Source organism: Siphateles boraxobius, unplaced genomic scaffold (assembly GCF_051911475.1).
Source record: "Siphateles boraxobius isolate OS27281-9 unplaced genomic scaffold, OSU_SipBor_1 20, whole genome shotgun sequence".
Classification (NCBI taxonomy): domain Eukaryota; kingdom Metazoa; phylum Chordata; class Actinopteri; order Cypriniformes; family Leuciscidae; genus Siphateles; species Siphateles boraxobius.
Window position 1 is genome coordinate 8,724,699 of NW_027508811.1, and position 24,494 is coordinate 8,749,192.

Below are 24,494 nucleotides of genomic sequence, written 5' to 3' on the forward strand. Positions count from 1 at the left end.
AAAAACTTACCTGTGGCAACATTTTTACAAAACGCAAAATACATACCAACACGTATATATCACTGCAGGTTCCAACAGAAATTAACACTAGAGGCAGTAAAACAGCAAGCAATCTTTTCACACACAATTATGATTACAGGGCAGATTATGGATTAATAAAGGCTTGTTTTCACACGGCTCCTTGCACAATATTATGCTATGACCTTAAAGGACAATTCCGGCCAAAAATGAACCTACAGTAGGGCTAAATAACACATGGGTACCGAGTCGACCATTCTCTGGGATGCGTTTTCATGATACTCGAATGTACCCAGTTTTAACGTTAGTTTTAGTTTAACCACAGATTATCTTATAACACTAGTGTATGGGGCATAGAATAAGTAGAAATAAAAATCGCTAGTTAATATCACTAACAAGGCTCAAAATAGCCCCACACTAACACGGTAGCATAAATGAGGGTCTTTACCTGCAAACCGAAGCATTGAGAACTTTTGTAAGTGTACAGACAGTTAAATAAGAAGATACTTTGGCAGGAGCCATCTTTGGAAAACAGTCTCGACCAGTCGAACCACGAACGCCGTGCTACATGAGCTTCACTGTGACTATTGACCAACACTTTTTGCCATAGTGCATGATTTGTAAACGGATATATTTTGTATTTTTCATCACTTAACCAGCTCCATATGTTCGGTTTTACTGACATACTAAGCTTGCTCAGTAGCTCAGCTGGTACAGAATTGTACTTGGAATTTGGAGAGTTTGGGTACGAAAACCGTGAAAGACGAGTCACGATAAAAAAGCTCAAAGACAAGAGTTCAAAAACAAGCTGAAATGGAATGGTCGCATTTGCTCTTGTTAACACTATCGGGTAGGTTTAGGGTGCACGCTATTTTAAAATGGAGCATTAAGCACCACTGACCGGACATTTCAATTCAGAACTGCGGTGATGCATACAAACCCCAACTTAATAAAACGTTGTCATATTCACGTTCATTTGTTCGTGAAAAAACTAAACACGCTTTTACTGCCACTCACTGGACATGTACATAGCCAAATGTGCACGATGCAACGTATTTTGCAAAACGTACATTTTTTTCTAATGAGCCTGGGCTGATATATTTATTCAATTTCACATTCATCTGCTTCAGACAGCAATATGTCAGATAGCGTTTCAATACAGCAGATGGATTACATATAGCAGCCTATAGAAACAAACACTAATGAGGAATACATGTGTATACATCTATGAAATAAGGTACTTTTTCACAATGTGCACAATCCTCCATTACTAATCCGAAAATATCACGTTAGAACTAGAAACTGCCATCGTTGGGGTACAAGGAAACAGCACGATTATGTGATATTGCTTTGGTACAATAGTTCAATAAACAAGAAAATAATACTGAGAAATTTATTTTAGAAACAATATTGCCAGTTACTTTTGTCTATATTTGCTCCGCCAACACAAAAAGATTCAAGCAATGCTGTTGTGCATCTCCGAGCAACAGAACGTAGTGGCGTTGCTAAATGAATCACTGTTTTTAATGAGTCGGTTAAATGACTGATTCAATGACTCACTCAAACGGTCTCTTGATAAAAATCAGATTAATGAAAGGTTATTTGACTCACTCGTAAAGATGGTCACTTCTCGCCACCTACTAAACACACACTACCGTTCAGTACTATGGGGTTATTCATTTTTAAAAAAAATACTTTTATTGTAACTAAAATAATATTTTATTCAGAAAGGACACATTTAATGTGTAACGACCACAAGTGTCAGTAAAGATTTTCATAAAAAAATATTATGCATCATAACTGTTTTCAACATTGATAAGATTTTTGTCTTGAGTACTATAAGCATAGAATGATTTAAAAACCAAGCTTTGCAATCACAGGAATAATTTATATAATATATAAATTTATTTAAAATTGTAATAATACAATATCTCACAATATTGCTTTTTTATTATTTATTTGATCAAATAAATACAGCCTTGATCAGCATAATGAACTTCTTTCAAAAGCATTAAAAAATCTTACCAACCCCAATTTTTTTAAATGGCAGTAAACCCATCCACTGACATCAGTGCAGATATGTATATATGTACCATATAAACAGTACAGCTTAATGCTACTGGCTGACACATAGCACCACACAATCCAGCATTAACACAAGTTTTCTGAAAGCCACAGCGGTTTCCTTTTGGGGCAGGGAATAAGTAATAGAGGGCTGTGTTAGATAAACAGGTTATGACCTTTTCTATTGAGATTGATAGTTCCATGTCAGTAGTGAGTAAAATAAAAGCGCACCCTCAGCATTGTGCGCTCTGATTGGACACACAGAGGGAAAGTGAGCAGTGCTTAGAGAGGTCTCAGGTGGCGGTACCCTAGAGTGACTCCGACTTGGACTACTAGCCACTCCATCATGGTAATGTGTGTAAATGTGTGTGTGCATACGACAACATGAGTTTCTCGCTGTCTCCAGTTTGTTCTTGACCTCACTCCTGCAGGTTTCTCTATGGCAGCACGGCACAAACTTGAAAAGATAGGCCAGACAACTTCAAAAAAGACCTGCAGCCACTCTGAATGAAGTAGGATGTCTCTGCACACCACAAGATTCAGCATAGCGATGGCAGGTGTGACATCAACGTGAGATACAAGAGAGATGCCAGCGTCTCAGTTCGGTGAGCACCTTGAGGAGAAACATCTGACATTGCTGTGTCTTTCTCACTGACTTCACCTGAACCGAACAGGGCCGCCTGGCAACTGGTGAACGCCCCCGCCTGGACTCCAGTTGTCCACCTACAGCAATGAAAGACATGCGAACCGTTCCACACGAAAGAGCACTTCACCTTTAGGTTAAAAAACACTTTATCTCTGTTCCAAAACCTAGTGAGCTGCCATGCTGCCAAAACTGCCTTCTAAGGTAGCATCCGAACTTAAAAAGAACCTCAAAAATGACTCATTTGGACCACTCAACATCGAGGCAATGTTGAATTTCTGACTTACGAAATGTTTTGAATTTACTTCAGTTATTCTCTCTCCCATAAAGGCTTATAGTAAAGCACATTTATCAAAATAAGTTTTTAACATGAATAACTTTACTGACAACAAAGGGACAGTCATTATTTCTAAAGTATTTATAGTATTAATTACTTTATTTGATGTGGGTTTTTTGTGTGCTAAATTCCCATAAAACAAAATTAGTAAAATATAAACAAATCATTGTAAATATAAAAAAGTGTAACAGATCAATGAGACAAGGCTTTATTTTCCAAGCATTTGACAAAAAAAGTATTAAAAAAATTGTCTAAATAATATAGAGTATAAAGGATATATTTGAAAATATGACATTTTCCATGCTTAAAAGTCAAAGGGCAGGTTTCTCACCATATTTTGATACAGACCCAATACTCTACTAAGAATAAACATGTGCGGTACATAATTTAAAATAAACAATCAGTTTTTATTATTCTAAGATATATTCTATTGATACTTTTCAGAACTGAATAAATAATACATTCATCAACAACATTTCTCCAGCATTTTCACAATGTCTTCTGGGATTGGCTGCTGCCAAGGAGGCAACTCTGTCACTCACCCCGGATTTCAACATGTCTTCTCAAATATCTCAGATGCAGAAATTCTAATTTTCTCTGAAAATACGCCTTTTGCGCAGCACTCTATCTGCCAAATCTAGCAAAAGCGCTATATCAGCCATCGTAAATATTTCTTGTTATGCCTTATTTTGGCCATTTTATAGAAAACTATTTCCGTAACAATTAAGGGGCTATTAGTTTGCCCAGCCCTATTGAAAGCAATTAATTATGTGATTAAAGTGTTCTGTTTGCAGATGCTATTAATGGCTCTCATAATAAAAGTAAATAGAAAAACCGTAGGCTATGTATTTACTATAAATTAGGGATGCACCGATACCACTTTTTAAGGGTCGAGTACGAGTACCGATATTTTTTTCCTGGTACTCGCCGATACCGATGCCTGTTGTACTGGGGGGTTTTCTCGTTTTATGTGGCAATTTTCTAAGAACAACACAATGAGACTAATGAACAAATCAGCATCTTTATTTTCAACAACTTAAATAAACTTAAAAAAATAAATCATTCTTATTGTGCTTATCACAAATTTTCAAAGCCCAAATTTCACAGTGTCCAATAACCTCCAAAGGGCAAAACCAAGGACATAATGAATGTAATTTTTACCTGCCTGTCACAAAGTTGTCAAAGTTCTAAAGAAATCACAGACAACAAGACAATCAAATTTGTCATAAAGTGCCAAAGAAATCACAGAACAAATGTTTAACATAACACTGAGTAACAATGTAATCACAGCCGAAAGTGTAAAGTGAAATATTAGAGTGTACTATTAAATCTAGCAACACTATAACTGCAGGAAGAGTGCTCATAAGAATTAAGAAATATAAGCTAAGGATATACGTGAGGTATCGGTCTTTGGTATCGGGGTATTTTTACGAGTACGAGTACAAGTACATGAGCTTGGTATCGGGCCCGATACCGATACTGGTATCGGTATCGGTGCATCCCTACTATATATAATATTTTTTTGAAAATGCTGTATAAATATGTACCCGATTAAGGTGAATTAAAATGCAGCCTTATTAATGAGCAAAACGTTCGGATGTTAAGTGCACTATTAACGCGTGGCTGGGAGCAGGTGTAGATTTCTTTCGTACCAACTAACATTTGGAAAATACGAACATTTTAATGAATCCGAAAATTTACGCCAGAACCATTAATAAAAGTAAAATTTTTACACACGATTTACACAAAAATTCGTTCTGCTCGGGTTTCATGAATGAGACCCATTGATTTTAATGGAAACCGATTGACTCCGTCGCCGTTCCGGAGTGGATCCGCAGCCGTTCCGTAGTTGGTGGAAATTGCCAGTCATACCTCATTTTTACTGTCAAATAAAGGCAACTGCACTTGAGCTTGAGTCTCATGATGACTTTAGGTCACATGTATACTTGGCTGTTTGTTTGGAATAGCAACAACGGAAAGCCATTCTGCCCTATTCTCCGTTTGACATTCTCAATATATCTTCCTTCCAAAAATGACAACGAATATCTCCCTGATGTCATTTTACAGTCTTACCTGCCACAATCCCTGCTGTACTTGAAATGATATTTACTGTTCGGATAGGCAATTGCACCATCACGACAGGCACTTATTTCTATTATCCATTCAATCTCAGTTTTCAGAGCTCCTGTGGGGGATTGCATTTATTATCCGCACCCTTAAATGACAGATGACAAAAAATAAACAAACATGTTCATAAAGTTAAACAAAACAGGAGCAAGGTTTCTGCAGTTTTTGGTAGATGTAAGATGTAACCTTTTTAAGATTAAGTAAAGAAAATTAAGAAAAAAAGTGAAAGAAAAACATATCAATATGTTCTCTACATGGAAATATTCAGGGATTCATTCAGGCCATTACTTTTTAAATCATTTTACAAAAAAACACACAAAAAAACACTTCTTAACCACTAGATAAGGACATAACTTGAACTGTACCTCCTCATCCTACTGCAAAAATAATGCTCTTGGTGTTCCCAGTCTTTTGTCTGGTTTTCCAGTGCAAATATTGAAAGATTCTTAAATTAAGATACATATACTTAAGAAGCAAAATTACATAAGAAGTCTTGTTTTCTATGAAATTGATGAGTTTATCATTAAAATGAACAAATCTGCCAATGGGCTCAGGAAACTTAAACTTAATTCAAAGCTTAATTCAAAACCCAAATATTTGTTTTTGTTTTAAGTATAAACTATTTAAATATATAACTATTAAGAATTAATTTAATGCTTTGCTCTGATTTAAGACATTTTTTAAGACCTAATTTGTGAACAATTTTGTGGAAAGGCAAATTAATCCTTTTTAAGACCCGTAGAAACCCTGAGGAGGAAAAACAACCACGTTCCTTAAAAGCCACTAGTGCAGTGACAACAGTAACGCTTAGTTTCTCTGAACATGGCATGTATTCCCAGTTCAGTCAAGGTTTTATTAGGAGGGAATCTCCACAAACTGTTTCATGTGTCAGAGCCGCGTGGGTGATGCGGGCCGCCTGGACCAGGGTCCGAGACGCTATATTAAACCGTCTGCTGTTTGCAAATTTCGAAGCGACAGCCAAATAAAGTGTCACACTGCATTTTTCAACGGCAGATTAAAGCAGTGTAGGTCTGAATTACTTTGAATTAGATGGGAAAATGGGAAATAAAGCAAACAGACGACTGGAGCTTGGTGATGTAGCAGAGAGATGTAGCGCACGGCTGGCATATGGACAATCAGTGGCCGGATTGGAGCAGTTTTATGAAAAAAGGCAGCTGCAATCATGCTGAGCTTTGTCATTCTGTCTATCTATCTGTCTGTGAGATGGCTATTAAAAAGTGGCCATAGAATAACCATCTATTTGAACTGGAATAAAGTACCACTTGGTATGATGCTTAGCAGCGCAAACAGTAGCACACACACTATGTGGAAGTGTAGACTGAAAAGAGTGCATTTGGTCTTTGCCATTTCAGTTAACCTTACTAAAGAAATAACTGCACATATTATTAAAACATGCCGCGACTGAACATTTGCAGGTATGTGACCCAGTTTGGCTAAGGGACTGGTGCTTTAAGAAATAGAGCAATACAGTCAATTAAAGCTCTGAAAACAGAGCAGCAAGTGTAATTGATTCATCATGTTCGTTGGGGCAGGGGGCCCATTGACTGTCTATGGTTGTCATATAGAAATCATACTGATGAGAAAGAGATCCGAGAGAAAGAGGGTGCAGAGTTGTCTGGACTCATAAGAGCAGATGAAAGCGTGACGTCCTGCTTTGATGCCCTCAGATGTGAGAGATCATGACAGAGCTGGAACATGCAGTGCTGAAGAGGATAGCTCGTCCGTTTCTGCTCAAATTTACCACAATAGGAAAAAAACAACACCCACTGCTTGGCTTTTCAGAATGATTTCACGCAGGGCAAAGAAGCTCTGTAAATCTACCAGGGCCATGGTGAGCTGGACCAGGAGATAAACACAAAGCTTATCTTTCCTATATTTAAAGAAGAACCTCCGGAGTGAGCGTGACCCCGAAGCCTGGACCACCACAGTCCATACAGGAGGAATTAAGCGCTCATATGTATGTCTATGGTCCCTTTTGTGTTTGTAACACCATTTTGTGTGGGTAGAATCTTCAGGAAGTTAACGTTTAAGAAGAGATGAGGGAATATAGTTGCTGCAAAGCTGAATCACTATGTCAAATCTACAGCAATCCATCACTCTTATTTGAGAGTGTTATGAAAGAGTTCCTTCAATAGTGCCTTATTAAATACTTAATTGGATTAAACACTCTGAACCTACACAAGCTGAAAAAAACAAATAAATAATAAATACCGCTCAAAAGTTTGGGGTTGGCAAGCTTTTGAAAGAAGTCTTTTATGTTCACCAAGGCTGCATTGAGAATTGTCACATGATCCTTCAGAAAGCATTCTAATATAATGATTTGGTGCTTAAAAACATTTCATATTATTTCAGTTGTGGTACTTGATCATTTTCTGGAAACTGGGATACATTTTATTTTCAGGGTTCTTTGTTCAATAGAAAGTTCAAAGAACAGCATTTATTTAATTGAATTATTTCATTAATTATAATAATAATAATAACAACATTTCTTCAAGATATACCATATATTGAACTGACAAAGACATTTGAAAGTCTGAAACTGAGAATACAATTTTAATTAAAAATATATTAAAATAAAGCTATAAAATATCCCTAAAATAAGAAAAACGGTTCTTTGCTGTATTTCTGTGGAAAGAATCACCCATCTCACGGCAGCCCAGCTTCCATCAGAAAACCCCATCTCCATTACTCTTCCCCATTGCGGCATAGTGAACACACCCTGGCCCGCGAAGGTTAACCTTCAGTCATCAATCACAATTGTCGGAGTGTGTGGTGCTGCAGCACGGCTCTACCATGATATATTACACATATAAGTAGAGGCATCTTAAGGTGGCTAAGAGCCCAGGCCCTAATTTACAAGCCAGGCCTAATGCACCTTATTGTGAAGTTAACAGTGTAGTGCATACATGCACTTATGTCCCTGGATGCTCTCGACGATCTAATGCACCTCTCGCATGCCAAGCCCGTAATGGCATTCTCTCTGTTATGGATAGAGATGCTATCAGCACAGCAGATTATCCTTCATGCATGGGATTTCAACTGTATTCTGGGATGCCACTGAAACAATGGAATCTAGTGAATAGAGTAGAATAGAATAGAATAGAACAGAGAGCATAGAATAGAATAGAATATAATAGAATAGAATATAATAGAATAGAATAGAATAGAATAGAATAGAATAGAAAAGTCTGTGGACCTAGTCACATGTTGATGTCAAACGCTCATATTCTCTCAGTTTTTCACTGCTTGGCTCCTGGACTTCTGGAGGTTTGCAAGTCAGACATTTTATCCAACTCATGTCTCTTTTGGATAGGACATAGATGAATCTGCAAATGGAGACTTCCATATACATATGAAATGATCTCTCTGGAAGTTGAAGTTTAGAGAACTCCCCTTTATTAAGTATGAAACAACATTTATTTTTCTCCGCTAAAATAACTAGCTTCTGGCAGACGGCGTGTTGTGTACGGCCGTCTGCCGGGAGCTAGTTATTTTAGTCAATAAAGTTTTAAATATGGATATTTTTCTTATACGAACCTAGGATGGCTTCAGGGTGAGTAAATCATGGGCTAATTTTCCTTTTTGGGTGAACTATCCCTTTAATGCGATTACATTCACACGCAGTTCGGCTATTTATGGGAGAGACAACAACATTCTATAACCAAACTCTCATCCCTAAATTTTCAGGACTCACAATCGTATTCTCTCAAAACCCACGCTGTGTCAACGAACCGGTCTGGACAACTACAGTAGTTGTCTGTCACGTCACACAGTGAGAGAGAGAGAGAGAGAGAGACGCTCTGTGCTGCACAAACGATTGGACTCTTGTCGTGTAAAAAGTGATAAGACTTTACATTTTTATGGAGTTTGTCATCATTGATATGTCTTTTAGCTTGACTCCAATTGATACAGACAGCATTTGAGACACAACAGTAATTTGCTGTGTGAACTAGACATATTGAGACTCACACCTGTGAGTAAATGTGGTTGTCAATCCCAAAAACTGATAGTGTGAACGTAGCCTTTGAAAAATGAAGTGTTTTTTGTCCATAGACTGGAAGTCAATAGTCACCAAAACTATTTGGTTACCAACATTCTCCAAAAACATTCTCCTTTTATGTTCTACATGAGAAAGAAAGTCATCAAGGTTTGGAAATACATGAGTGTAAGTAAATGATGACAGAATTTTTTATTTTTGGGTGAACAGGAATAATATTACTGTGATAACATCTGCAACAATCAGCAGGGAACATCCAATAAAGAGCTAAACGGCAGTCCTCCTTTTCCGTCAATAATTTAGGAACTCTTTTAAAGAAGTTCTTACAGCTTTATTAACTTGAAACACTACCAGAGCCTTAGCAGAGTATTTCCTTTCTTAAATTCATTGTAAAGCATGATTGGTATTAGAACTAGGGGTGGCACGATCCGCTTTTTTTGCCTCCGATACCGATTCTGATACCTGGGACTCAGTATTGGCCGATACCGATCCGATCCAATACTAAAATAATAATTAAAAAAACAGTGCCAAATTACCTAATAAACTGTATCTGTATGCCTCACTGTGGGGAAGAGACTGGGATTATTCTTTTGTTAAAGGCATCAAAGCTTGACTTAAACATTATTTTCCTTACTTTGTAAAACAATACAGACAACATATATACTATATACTATATAATTAAAATACATTTATTTTAAAATTTTAAGCGCAACTTTTTAATGAAGCAGCAACATATGATACATAGATTGGACAGAACAACTAAGGCTATCAATAAAGTGCCATTGCGCAAAAATATTGTAATATGAAAGGCTCCAATTCAGAGCGGCACGAAACCTTATGCGCATCCCGTGGGCAGAATGATGCGCTCGAAGCAACATGGAGTCACGGCGCGCAGCGCGTCGCATTGAAAAGTTCAAAGCACAAAAGTAAGATATACATATATTTCTTTATTTATTCATTAGTTTGAGCCTTTTAACAGTTTTAAATTTCAGTTAATGTGCGTGTGAAGAGCAATTATATCGCTCTCTACTCCAGTGTTGTGGTCACTGAGGAGTTGTGTTGTGATCTAACAGACACCCGGGGCCTATACCATGAAGCCGGTTTAGGTGGCTAGCCAGCTATGTTTCAGTTTAGTTTGCGTCAACCCTGGGTTTTAGGGACCATGAAAGTGGTTTGGCTTTTAGCAGTCTTCATCGCCATAGTAACTTACGCTCCACGGCTAACCTGGTCCGGGGAAGGTTATGTTCCAGGTAAGAGGTTGCAAACCGAACTTGGACCAATCAGCTGTGAGCAAAGTGTCACATGACTGATGCGATAAAGTCACTCCACCTGTTTCTACTCCAAATTAAAGGTCACTACATAGCAAATGATTTTTAAAGACAAAATCGTCTGGTTTTTAGTGATGCATATTTAGAATATTAAATTTGTATGATTTAGATATTATTTATGTAATTATTATACACTTAATCACACATGTACAATTTTAGTTAATTATTATTAAGCAGCAGTGTTGTGCAAGTTACTTCCAAACTGTAATACATTATATATTACTTGTTACTGTTATTTAAAAGTAATTCATTACCTTACAATATTACTGTCTCAGAATTGTAATGCGTTACATTACTCCTGTATTACTTTTGAGTTACTTTCACCAAAATAACTATACAGAAGTAGATTTTAACATTCTAAAATGACTAGGGCTGTAACGATATACGATATGAAACCGAAATCGCGACACTCAGATCCACAAACCTGCAGAATGGCGACACACACCTTCCAACTCCCAGCGTTATCCATACCGTCCCGATCCAATGCTACCACATCTTTAAATTACTATTAGTATTATTTGAAGTTAACTTAACATTATAAAATATGTAGACCTACACCACAAAACTAGTTGAGGATAAATTATTTAAAATTTGGGAATTCCAGCGTTATGGACATTTGCAGACTTGCAGTTAACTTATATAATTATATAAATTCTCAGAAAATGCATTAATACCAAAATATTGAAACGTCTGTTTATCCATAGGCTCCTCCCAGAAAGGAGTCCAGACATTAGAAAAATATCAGTCTACACATGCGTTTTATATTTAATATTAGGGAAATCGACAGTCATGTGTGACAAAAAAAAATCTTTAACTTTTAGGAGGCAACGATTTTTTGTTGTTGTAATTCTGTGAATTACACTGCGCAAATCTAATGAAGAAGGGTTGGCTCTCCACAGAACATAAAATATTCATTTTATTTTATTTTTCGTGTTCGCATTTATGAGGAAAAAACAATGTTACAGACGTGACAGTTCTCCGTTACGGACGTGACCGCTCTGAAGCGGCACTAAAAGACTGCTTTAAAACTTTCACAGACACCTTACACAGAAGACACGAAGCCTTTCTTTAAAGTGAATTTCGTTTTGTATTAATTGTACGGACCTGAAAAATATATATATATTGAAATGTCTACTTGTAAACAGAACAATTCAAAACGAAAGAAAACAGACTGCTCTCTGCTTATGAAATAAAATGTGCATTTCTCTCTGGTGCATTCACTAGCCTACTGCGAAGATCGCGAGTCAGCATCGTCAACTTCATCTTGACTTTATTAATAAACAATCAACATGTCTCCTTGCTATATTTGACATATTCATAATCATTGCTTTTGCAGGTTCTTTGTGACAGCTTCTAGGTGCTTTATCGGCAGCGCCGTCGCCCTTACATGAACGCGTCACCACGGCATCAAAAACATGATTGCGTGATGAAAACATGAAAAATAGCACATAAACATAGCCTAACTGTTTAGAAAGAAAACACAGAACGAATAGCCTAATGCGCATACGTCCATCTCGCGAATGTCTTCTTGATGCCATCTTCACCATTAGCCAATTTTCCTCTGGCCAGCGTGAGCACAGAGGCCGAAATCATACCTCACGGCACTCCTGTAAAAAATAAATCGCTATACAAATATATCAGACGCTGCCATTTAGTCTTTAATTACAGACTTGGACACCACACGCGGCTATTGACTGACCACGAACAGGTAATTTAGCCTACTTGCATCTTTCATTCGTTAATGTCTGGCGGTCTTGCTGTTTTTTTTTTGTTTGTTTGTTTTACAATTAAAACTAAAAGTCTGTTGTAACGCAAGCCTTACCGAACATGTACCGAGTAAAATATTACTGAAAATTGATTAGTAATGCCGTACACTACTGCGTTACAGCAAAACGTAATATGTTACTGTAATGCATTACTTTTGTAACGCGTTACTCCCAACACTGTTAAGCAGTTTAAATGAATAAATATATAAAGGTAATATAAATTCGCTTTAGCATCAATAGATGAAGCTATAAAATAACTACATGTGAGCTTAAATGTTCAATTCTCTCTATACCTTTATGAACTGTATAAAATAACTTCACAACTTTTACTTGCACTGATATACAGTAGCGAGACCTTTTCTTTTAGTTGTCCTCTTTCATAGATAGCTATTTTCTTCTTGCTGTGTAAATTTGTTTAAATTCTTAATATTTTAATACTTTTATTTAATAAGTGAATTGCGTTGCTTCTCTCGCGAGAAATTAATCTCAGTTTCACTCTTTCTCAACATGTGATTGGCTGTTCGCTACTGATGTCACACTTAAACTCCTAAACTCAGGATCAAAGCCTGAGTTGACAGAGAAAGTTGATGATCAGTATAATGGTACCAACAAAGCCTGGTTGGATTGGTTTGGTTCTGTCAACTCAAAACTAATCCTGTAACCCTGAGTTTGTTCAACTACCATCATGGTACAGGCCCCCGGTTGAAAGTAACATGTGAAACTCCAGCACGTTAAAGTCCTTTTATGCAAACCATAGACCTTTATCTACATATCTACAGTATAATAATAGGAACATTGACTCATCTTGGAGAGAGTTTCATCGTGTTGACTGTTTTACCCGAGCACGACGCGCTGTTTGAGTGCTGAGAATGACTGACAGCCGCAGCGGAGGGAAGCACTTAGGTGAAGATTAATTTAACGATTTAAATCTGTACCTCACATTAAACTATATGTAATGGCTTCAGAAATCTTGGAATACAGTACACGAAAACATTATAGTGCTTTATAATGTTTTTGTGCCTTTTGTGTTGTATAACAATAACATACGTAGGCTATAGAATATCGGATCGGATTTGGATGGTCTCGTCTGGCGATACCCGATCCGGCAAATATTGCTAGTATCGGAGCAATACCGATGCTGAGTATCGGATCGGTGCACCCCTAATTAGAACCATGTTCAACATGCTCATATTTGAGTGAGATATGGTTTGACAAGTCAGGCCTGTGTCATGATTCCATCCTACTCACCCCTCTCTTATCCCCCGATTTCCTGTCATATTGTCACGGTTTCTATAAAAAAGCATCAAAATCCCACAAAAAGTGAGATTTATAAAGGTACTTTATCATCATTTTGTCATCTGATATAAAACATTTGGAAAAAAATTGGGGAATAACAAGTGCTATGAACTCAAATTACAACCCTTAGCCTCTACCTTTTCTTTTAAAATGTCTAAAATAAAATTTTAATAAAACAAATAGAAGCCAGAAGGAAGCAATGTTAGAAGTCGGTAAAAAAGATCAGGTATCACTTCAGGTAAAGACGCCATTAGAACAGAACAATAAATCCCTCTTACGGCTCTTGCTGTGTTTTGTCCTCTCCGGCAAAATACTGTGTAATTAATCCTCACTTCATCAGTTCACAATCATCCTAGAGGCTTTGCTTTGGCCTAACAATCACAATAAATTAAACTGCCCTCTGCTCCCGCAGGTAAAAGCCATTCAATAAAAGCGGACCAGAAATCTGTTATGCAATCTATTCTAAGAAGCCTGTAGGAATGAGAACTGTATTGTTTGTTTGTTTATTTCTAAGTGAGTGCATGACTACAGGTTTCTCGTAGAACTACTCCATTCATATCCCTCTCTACAAGCTACAAGAACTCTCCACCTTCCTTATAGAAAAGCCAGGATTCCTTCAAAATCTTCAGCATGAAGAATCATTGCTTCATTTTCTTCCACGAGCAAAGTGTTAGTATTGCAGCTGCTACATGTTCACATAATTTAAGTCATTTTGTATATGAGCTTACTTGGATTAAGATAATAGGAAAATACTGCTAGCAAGGCAAATTCCTACCTGCAGTGTCTTAATGGTGTCAGCAGATGGATTATGGCAGTATATAAACAAAGTCAGTGTCAGCGGTACATGACTGAAAGCCAGAGATTCAGGGCTTTCGGAAAGGTCTATCACACCAAGTCCAGTCAATAATAAAAAATACAAAAAAAAAATATACACATGAATTATTTATATTTCCGTTCATCATTCCGCATGAATATTTTCATTTTTACAGAAAAATCATCATTTAAGAAATATCGTTTGACTTGTCTCATTAAAAAAACATGCAGTCTCTGTTAACTGTCCCACGACTTGCTGCTCAAAAGCTTATTAATATCAACAATATCTCTGTTCAGTTCTTGAATGGGAAAGTTTCCTACAGCATCCCCCAAAAGTTTGGAAACCCTCTAGCAACATCAGCATAAACCAATTTATTTATTGGCATAAATGCATTAAAGTAATTAGCAATAGTGATTTTATTTTTAATTACATAAAAATAGCAATGCAGTATTGTAACATCACAGTCAGACCCCCAATTGACAGCTGAAATGCCTAATTAATGGATAAAATGCCTAAAATGATTGGGCACATCCTTATAGCTTTATTACTACTTGATTGCCAATTAAGGTCAGTGTACAACAGACTAATTAGAACAGTTTAAAGATGCTTTATAAAATAGCTACTATGGTTCTATGTTCTAAACATATTTATTTTATATTTGAGAAAATGTGTTTCGTATTTGTTGCTCGTAATCAATGCAAAGTCATTACCTAATGATAAGGATCTATGCTGATATTATGCGAAGTTTAAGAAACTTTTGCCGTTAAGGAAAATAACATAAAACTGGTAACAAAATGGCAACAATACCTGTATATACTAATACATAAATTGCACAATAAACTCATCTGATATTTCATATCTTTCAGGGTTCCACAGACCCCATGTTGAAAAACACTGTCACAGTACCACTCACTCAACAGTACGCACAACATTACAGTTTATGATTGTGGAGTTATTGATCTTGCTCATTCAAACATCAGGATGATTAGCTGGTAGGTCAGCAGCTGTACTTCAGTTAATGTGAAGTAAAGGGGGATTTCATTTATCTACTCTTATGACTGTCAAAACAAATCATGTAATATGCTTGTTACAGACAATTTAGTCTTAACATACTGGAGCAATTATGAGTAGACAATGACGTAAATAATCACAAATAAACCTGTCAAGTCAAACACTTAATTAGCACATCCACCTGTCAACATCACTTTACACATTCATGCATTCAGTCTCTCAACAGCACTGCAACTACTTAATTGATTTCCAAAATTAATTTAGCCTTATTTTAATCACACTTATTCTCCATTCTCCATCTACCTGCACTGAATAGATGTTTGCAGCACAAACCCATTTCAAAAGTCAACAGACCATGTAAAGATGTTACTCAAACTGAAATACTTTCTAATTCAGTGTGTGTGAAGGTAAGTAGCTGCATTATGATCAAGGCATGCTGGGTTTGGGCTTTCACAAAGAGTTTGTTGGCCTATATTTGTTTAGACCCGGTTTCTCCGATATAAGACTAGGCAGGTTATTAATGGTTTGCTAAACGTGCTCAAACCTCAAAGTTGCATATTCTAGCATAATCATAACAAGTCTTTAGTTGTGGATAAACAGCAGGACGTGTCATGAGAGAGGCACAAACAGACAGAGAGAGACAAACATGGCATTTAAAGAGAGCAGGTGCCACTTCACATTTTCCTCCTGGAAGAGCTGTGAGCTTTAATTGATTTTCCATCAGGGAAATGGACTGTGGATCTTGGTTCCAACACTTACACTTCCTCTTTTTTATGAGCATTTCCTATGATAAAAAAAATCTGCCCTTCAAACCAGGTGTTCTCCTCTAACTTAAAGCTCGTAGCCGACGACCTGTGAAATAAGAGTTTACCGCTTCCAGCGGCTCCTACCTCATCTTGGTTGCTCACAATCCAGTCATGCACAGTCTTCAGGGCGATTTCTGCTGCCGGCTCATTGGGAAAACCTGTGGATAGCGAGGGGAAAAAAAATCAGCTTTGAATTTGTACCATAGAAAAAGACTAGCATATGTACTCACACTTTTACACATACGCAAACATCACCATATGGCTGTTTGCTGCTCAACTCTCTCCACACTTTCAGCATTTACTACAAACAACAGTCTGTTTAGTATGCACACAAATCCAACACTGAACAATCTCACTACTTCTCCATCCAAATAAACGCCCACTTTTTAATTATTACACCAACACCTTTGCAGAAATATAATCCACATGACTGTTTGTACATACCCATCTCACATCCCCAAATGTGGCCTATTAGCTATATTTATCACGGGTGCTTGCCAATTCCTTGTAGATTTACTGATCCATTGAGTGGCATCGACATAATCATTTACACTGTTCTGCCATCTGTGGCAGGTGCCGGGGTCGTCACACCACGATCTTGATGAGAAAGTAATAACACATTGACCAGTGAATGTATGAGATGATGCCACTAACTGCCATATTAATCACCAGAGCCTGAGCTGCGATGGGAAACCAGACTTGGTGTTAACACAGTGTATCGATTGAGAATAAATAGACTAGAGGAGATTAATATTTAATATCGCTGGAGGAGGAGGAGACGTCATCAAACGGGTGCTTTTCCATTTTAAAAAGGTAAATTTAAAGTACATTTCAGACAGATTTGAAACATTCTAACAGAAACATGTGTTCAAGTGTTAAGGATTATGTGAAATGAGTTCACAAATTCTTTTTTTTATGTTTTATAATCCGTTGGAAAATATAAAATTTTAAATATAAAAAATCTTAAATGTGACACTGCAGACTGGAGTAATGGCAGTTGGAAATAAACTTTGCCGTCAGAGGAATAAATTACATAAAAAGAACTGTTATTTTAAATTATAATAATATTTCAAAATATTACTTAACATTACAATATGACTTAATATCCTTGGTGAACATTAGAGACTTCTTTCGAAAATGATTTCTATTTTACAGACCTCGATATTTTTAAAGGTATTGCGTGTGCATATCTAATTAATTTATGCGATTTACACATACAGAACATTTGTCATGATGCTATAACACAAAAAAAGCTATATTTTTAAAATTGCATTTTATATAATAAGAAAAATGTTGATATGAATTCATGGTAAAACTGTGACCAAACAGCACCAGTTTTGTAGAAATGACTCATCTGTTACCCAGCGAGTGGCGGCACTGACCCTCAGATGCCAGGGTGATAGGAGACGTAATTAACACTAGCTGAGGAGATGTTTTCCCTGTCTGTTTCACCTCTCTATCTGCTCAGCAGCCTGACACAGCGCTCTCCGTGTCTCCTGACGTCCTGTCTGGCCCTTTCAACACCAAATAATTTGGGGATCCGATTCCGTTGGATGAGAGGGAGTCTCACACCAGCTCTATCCTGTCAGTCTCTGGCCCATCTATTCCCTGTTTGTATGCTTCTGCTGTCTTCCAGCTCTCTCATTCTGACAGGCAGAATCACTGAATGATATCTTCTGCTGGCTGGATGCCGTCAGACATGATCTTTGGGTCAAGAATGTGCGTGAGAAACCGATAAACCTATTATCTCTCTTGAGAATAATCCACATTCAGAATAATAGGAACACAAGCACAATTTTTGGCTCCTTTTCACAGTAAACAAAATACAGAGAAACAGATGAAATTAATGTTTACAAACAAATGCTTGAATGCAAGGCTTCCTGGCTCTTTAAGTGACCCGTAAAATAGCAGTTTTAAAATGGTGCTTTATTCAAATTGATCTAAAAATGACCAGAGCTGTGTGCAAGGGATGACACACTCAGTTTCCGAGATTACTGGAGATTTTTTAGACTTCCATCAGGGTCAGTGGCTCTGGACAAATACAGAATTAGAAAAATTCACAGGCAGTAAACCAACACTACTTAAGTCATTTTTTCCCCCATCAAGAACCACCTTAATGCTGTATTTCTTTTCTATTACCATAACGTGCAATTTGAGGTTTTAGGGTCATAATTTTATTTACAATTAATCATATTATACAATTTTAAACAGTTACCTTATGTTTCTGTGCTGATTAATTTAACTAAAGTTATGTATATTATAATACAGTGATGTGAAAAAGTAAGTACACCCTTTTGAATTCTATGGTTGTACGTATCAGAACATAAACAAAAAAATCATGTGGTGTTTAGAAGGTCTTAAAATTTGGTAAATACAACCTCAGATGAACAAAAACACAAGACCGTGAATTTATTTATTTAACAAAAATAAAGCCAATATGGAGGAGCAATGTGTTACAAACTAAGAGCACCACATGATTTAATAGCTTGAAGAACCATTTTTAGTAGCAATAACTTGGAGAAATTTTTTTCTATATGACTTTGTCAGTCTCTCACATCGTTCTGGAGGAATTTTGGCCCATTCTTATTTACAAAGTTGCTTCAGTTCATTGCGTTTTGCAATGAACTTAAACTCTCTTAAAGGGTTAGTTAACCCACAAATTAAACTCCTGTAGGTAATTACTCAACATCATGTTGTTTCAAACATGTAATACTTTCGTTTGTCTTCGGAACACAAATTCAAATATTTTTGATGAAATCTGAGAGCTGTCTCACTCCTTCATAGGCTGCTAGGTAATTTCATTCTGCTGGCCCAGAATAGTTAATAAAAACATTGTTAAAATAGTTTGCGGCATTGGTAAGGCACTTTTACATTTTCTCGTGGTGTCTCGGACATCTTGTTAGATTCAGACATCCAGGAAATGCACACTTTAGAACCATTTTAAACAGTACGTTGAGACCCATCTGCGTCATTTTCTCAGTTCTCGAGCATGCGTCATGGGGCTCTCGTGAGTTCACATCAGAGGCCCAAAGATGAATGAAAGTCTTACGGGGTGGGAACAACATGAGGATGAGTAAATACTGACAGAATTTTCATTTTTGGGTGAACTAATCCTTTAAAGTCCCGCCCCAGCATTTCAGTCGGGTTAAGGTCTGGACTTTGACTGGGCCATTGCAAAACCTTGATTCTTTTCTTTTTCAGACATTCTATTGTAGATTTGCTGATGTGCTTGTGATCATTGTCCTGTTGCTTGACGCAATTTCGGCCAAGCTTTAACTGTTAGACAGATGGACTCACATTTGACTCTATAATACTCGGGCTGTTTTTTGTTGTTGTTTGCTTCTTGTTTTTACATACAGTAAGAATGTGATTTGTTGGGGGGGTTTGACGACGACATGGTTAATGATTGTTGACATGTCAAAGATGATAAGGGCAAAAATTCTAAGCTTTAGGCTAAAAAAAAGTGTTACTCTTCCCTATTTAAAGTGCTTTGAACTTTAACTGTTTACTGAATAAATAAGCACAGACTTGTTACTCACATTCCCCTTTGAGAGAACGCTGATGCATATCACAATGTCTTAAGGGCAGACAACATGGCAGAGGACACTAGACTCATGTTCATATTACATCTTCAGAGTATTTCTGTGTTTAATCTAAATTGATTTGTGCTTTATAAATCAGACATTAATTATACATAGTGAGGGAAACAACGATAGAGAGCCAAAGAGGTCATTGAGAGCCGTGTTATGTCTGTCTATAGAGATATAGGCAGGCTCACTAGAGGTCAGAGTTGACCAAGTTAACAGTCAGAGCTCATTGAAAGGTCCCTCTGATCACAAGTCTCACTTCAGACTGCTTAACATGTTCCATACATGTCTGACAGATGCCCACCCCACACAAACATCATGGATCATTCTCAAACTACCAGGAAACTCTCCATTAAAAGGATCTTTTTTCAGTGGATATGCATCAAATCTTTGGATTCAGTTTTTGTGAGACAAAAATGCAACTATGCATGCTGTAGTGGATACACAGAAAAGGGAGGCATCTGAGAGATATAAAAACTGCAATTAAGTAAACCTTATGCATTGCAATCACAAAAAAATGCAAAAAGCATTGTGAGATTTAAAACATCTCAGCATGAGCAACCAAATAATCATGAAGGAATCCTTACATAACTTTATAAAAAAAGCACAGCAGAAAAAACACAGTGAGGACGAAAAAAAAAAGTTTACTAAGCGCTATTCATTTCTTTATGTTTTTAACTTTTTAATGAAAAACAAATTACCAAGTCTGCCTTTAGGCCATAAAAAAGTTTGTGACAGGCTCATCCTGAATAAGATGCTACATATACAAACACAAGGAAAAACAACTAAATAATTTGTTGTCATAGGGACAAAAATATATTTTGCCATAAAAATGATGCAAAATAAAGTTTCATAGTCAGAATGAAATATTTCTCAAAAAGATCTATTGTCAGCTGATGGATGCCCACCAGTGTATGGGCTGCTGATGAGGACTCCAGGGAGTTCCTTTGCTTCTAATGCGAACAAACAGAGGAGAAGGAGAGAGACTACAGTGCACTATATAGGGTGTCAGCATTTTACAGTTCTGTCCAAATTCTTAGTGAACAATTTCACTCCATATATAGTTCACTATTATGCATTCTGATATATTGCAAAACCGATGTACACTAGCTTGTTACCCATAGAGCAATGCGAAGACAATAGCCAAAGGAAGGTTCAGGTTGCATTTATATATATATATATATATATAATTTTTTTTTTTTTTTTTTTTTTTTTTCTGGTGTGCTTGTGATCATTGTCCTGTTGCATGACCCAATTTGGCCAAGCTTCAACTGCTGGACAGATGGCCTCACTTTTGACTCTAGAATACTTCGGTATAAAGCTGAGTTCTTGGTCACCTCAAAGACTGGAAGGTGCCTAGGTCCTGTGGCTGCAAAACAAGCCCAAATAATCACCACTTTACCCCCATGCTTAAGAGTTGGTATTAGGTGTTTTTGCTGATATGCTGTGTTTGGTTTTTGCCAAACGTGGCACTGGGCATTATGGCCAAGCATCTCCACTTTGGTCTCGTCTGTCCAAAGGACAGTGAAGTCTTAAGGTTTGTTCAGATTCAACTTTGCAGACCCAACTTGTGCTGCTGTGTTCTTTTTAGAGAGAAGAGGCTTATTCTTGGCAAAGCTTCCAAACATGCCATACTTGTCTTTTTCTTATTGTACTGTCATGAACTTTAACATTAAAAATGTTAACTGATTTCTACATGTGAGTCTGAGGTCTGTTTCTTGAGTGTTTTGTGATTTCTCTGAGCATTGCACGGTCTGAGCCCCAAATTTGCTGGGACGTCCACTCCTGGGAAGATTGGCAGCTGTCATGAATGTTTTCCACTTCCTCACTGTAGAATGATGGACTTCAAATAGTTTGGAAATGGCCTTGTAACCCTTCCTAGATTGATGGGCAGCAACAAATGCTTCTCTAAGAACATTGCTGATGTCTTTCCTGCTTGGCATTGTGTTAATAAACACCTGAATGCTCCAGACCACGAAACTACCAAAACTTCTGCTTTTATAGAGGTAATCACACCTGCTGATGATCAGTTGATCAAATATGTTTGATTAGCAGTGCCTGGCTGCTACTCACCCTCTTAATTCCTATGGAAGCAGTTAAGGGTGCTAAATTGTCAAGTGTAAACGCAACCAGAGTTTGTCAGCAATGGCTTTTCTATTTTGGCCTAGTTTTTGTTAAATAAACCATGACACAGTGTAATATGTAAAACTATAGAACTCACATGATAAATTTCACAATTTTCACATGTAGTGGATGATGTACATTTTCTGTTATTCTCTGTAGGGGACATATTCATCAACATCTAATCAAATAATGAAATTCTTGACTTTATTACTGCTTTATGGAAGGATGATGATATTATGAGGTGCCTCATTAAAATAAGATCTGATATTTCTCTGTATTAAAAAGTCATAATCAACTAATTAACTCCTACAATGTCATACAATAGTTACTGAATGACAACATCACGAAATACAAATTTAAATGATTATCATTGTGCTTCAAGAAACCTGATCTCAGCCCATTTAAAATTATTAACTTTATAGGAAAGACTGCATCTACCAACATATAGTAGCAAGATGTTATGACAAGTCATATTTACATAAACTGCATTTGAATAGACACTAGTAGAAGCTACTAAATAATTAATGTGGGAAAATTTTGCAACAAAGAATAAACCTAAAACATCTGAGCCAGTACTGTAGGACCTGGAAAGACTGAAGAACTTAGAAATGGCCATGATTTGCCTGAAATGTGAAAAGGTAATGTCCAAAAAATCAGTAAGACATGTGTCCAACTGGGCATGTGGGTACAGAGGTCATAAAAATATAAAAAGCTGAACGTGTCAGCTGGTGGATGAAGGTTCAGACAGACACACAAACAGATATTATGGGAACGTTCACAGAAATGTACAGAACTGCAGAAGACAGGCAGCAGAGTTTAATGAATAATGCTGGTGTAGAAAGAGGAAAAAACATAGTGAGATGTGACCCACATCTAAAATGGATAGACCCTATAGATGGCCAAACCAAGCCTGTCAGTGTGTGACCTTGAAAAGCCATATGTATTGGTGGTGACATTTTTGTCCCACGTACCAAAATTACCACCTAACATTTAATTTTTACTAAATCATGTCACTCACACACAATAATAAATCTCACATCCTGACAGTCATTTTTCTTTAAACAAAATATTGTAAGATATTTCTCTCGCTGTCTCTCTTTCTCTAATATTAACAATCAGAATAAAACAAACTTATACTTATACAAACAAGTATTTTTATGTAGCATAACTATATGCCAGCTGGAGAGAAAAGCCCAAGACAAGGATGCCTGGAGAGCTCTTGTTGGCGGCCTATGCCCCAGGAGGGGTAGCAGGCATAAATAAGTAATAACTGTATGCTATTTACTGTTCTCAAGTAATATAATAACTTTACATTAACATATACATATAAATTATATATATATATATATATATATATATATATATATATATATATATATATATATATATATATATATATATTATGCTTCAGAGCTGCTGTTTAAAATGGTTTCAAATTCTGCTCATCCAATCAGAACTTAGCGTCAGAACTATTAATTTTATGAAACACAGTCAATTATAACCAAACACAGTGATGTGACTTTCAGTGCAGGATTTAGATGCTACATCAGTAATAAACTCTGAGCTGTCTGGCAGTCCAATTCATTCAGTATACTATGATTCAATGATCTCTATGATTCAGAACAAAATCTAGTGAGTTTATTCAGATTGATTCAGGCAATGCTTTGACCAATTCATAAAAAAGAACTCAAACTCAACTTGTTTACAAATCAGACATCACTAGCTGAACTCTGTCACACTCTGTTTACTGTTGTCAAACGCAATTGAAATTTCTTGCCTATTTACCATCTTACTGCACCCAATCTTTCTCTCGTGCCACATTCAATTCAGACTGCGAGCTCACAGCTCCGCTAAAATATAAAATCTAGTTGCTGTAGGGCTGTAGATTTAGATGCCTCTCAAACAACTGTGATCTCTAAAATATGTCCTCAACCCTCAAAACTTCCTAGAGCAGTGTCACACTTGACTATGATAAAACCATGAAAGTGTAAAACACAAAATCTTCATCCATTTCCCTAGATGCCTAATCCCTAAGATTTGCTTTTCCCCACTTGTGCGGAGATAACCCCACATCAGTGTGCGATCATATAAAGCCTTCCTCCCTATGCACGTGTTCACACTTCTACTCCCCAGAATAAACCTCAAGCTTTAAATACAGCGTTATCCTGAGAGGGAAACCTATGCGATATCAAGGTAAAGAGATAAGGGCTTTGGCCCTAATGCACTACAGAGATGGACAGGGGAATCACTGAGTAAAGACACTTAGTCGTCTGACCCTGGCTGACCCCGAACAGTTGTATGGATGTATTGTCTGGATTACCGCTACCTATCTCACACCACCAGTCGCGGGCTTAAAAAAAATCTGTGTCAACGCACCGCTTCTCCAGCTAAGAGATGGGGCAACTATTTGTCAAGCAGGGTTGTGCAAATTCAGGAATTGAAAAAATGGCTTTCAATTCTAATTCAATTGCTGAGGGGACATACAATTACAATTCAAAAAAAGTATTTTTTTTTTTTTAAAGCCTTCAAGTATGCGGGTTTAAAGGCATTAGAAC

The 24,494-nt window shown here is 36.9% G+C and overlaps 1 protein-coding gene across 2 annotated transcripts in view; it reads right to left on the reverse strand.

The window, feature by feature from the left end:
* macrod2 (mono-ADP ribosylhydrolase 2) overlaps positions 1 to 24,494 on the reverse strand; it is a 631,164-nt gene that overhangs the window by 131,335 nt on the left and 475,335 nt on the right. For both annotated transcript variants that reach the window (XM_077236611.1, XM_077236612.1), the window contains exon 8: positions 16,313 to 16,386. In XM_077236611.1, coding sequence (XP_077092726.1) covers positions 16,313 to 16,386 — 74 coding nt within the window. The remainder of the gene's footprint in view (positions 1 to 16,312; positions 16,387 to 24,494) is intronic.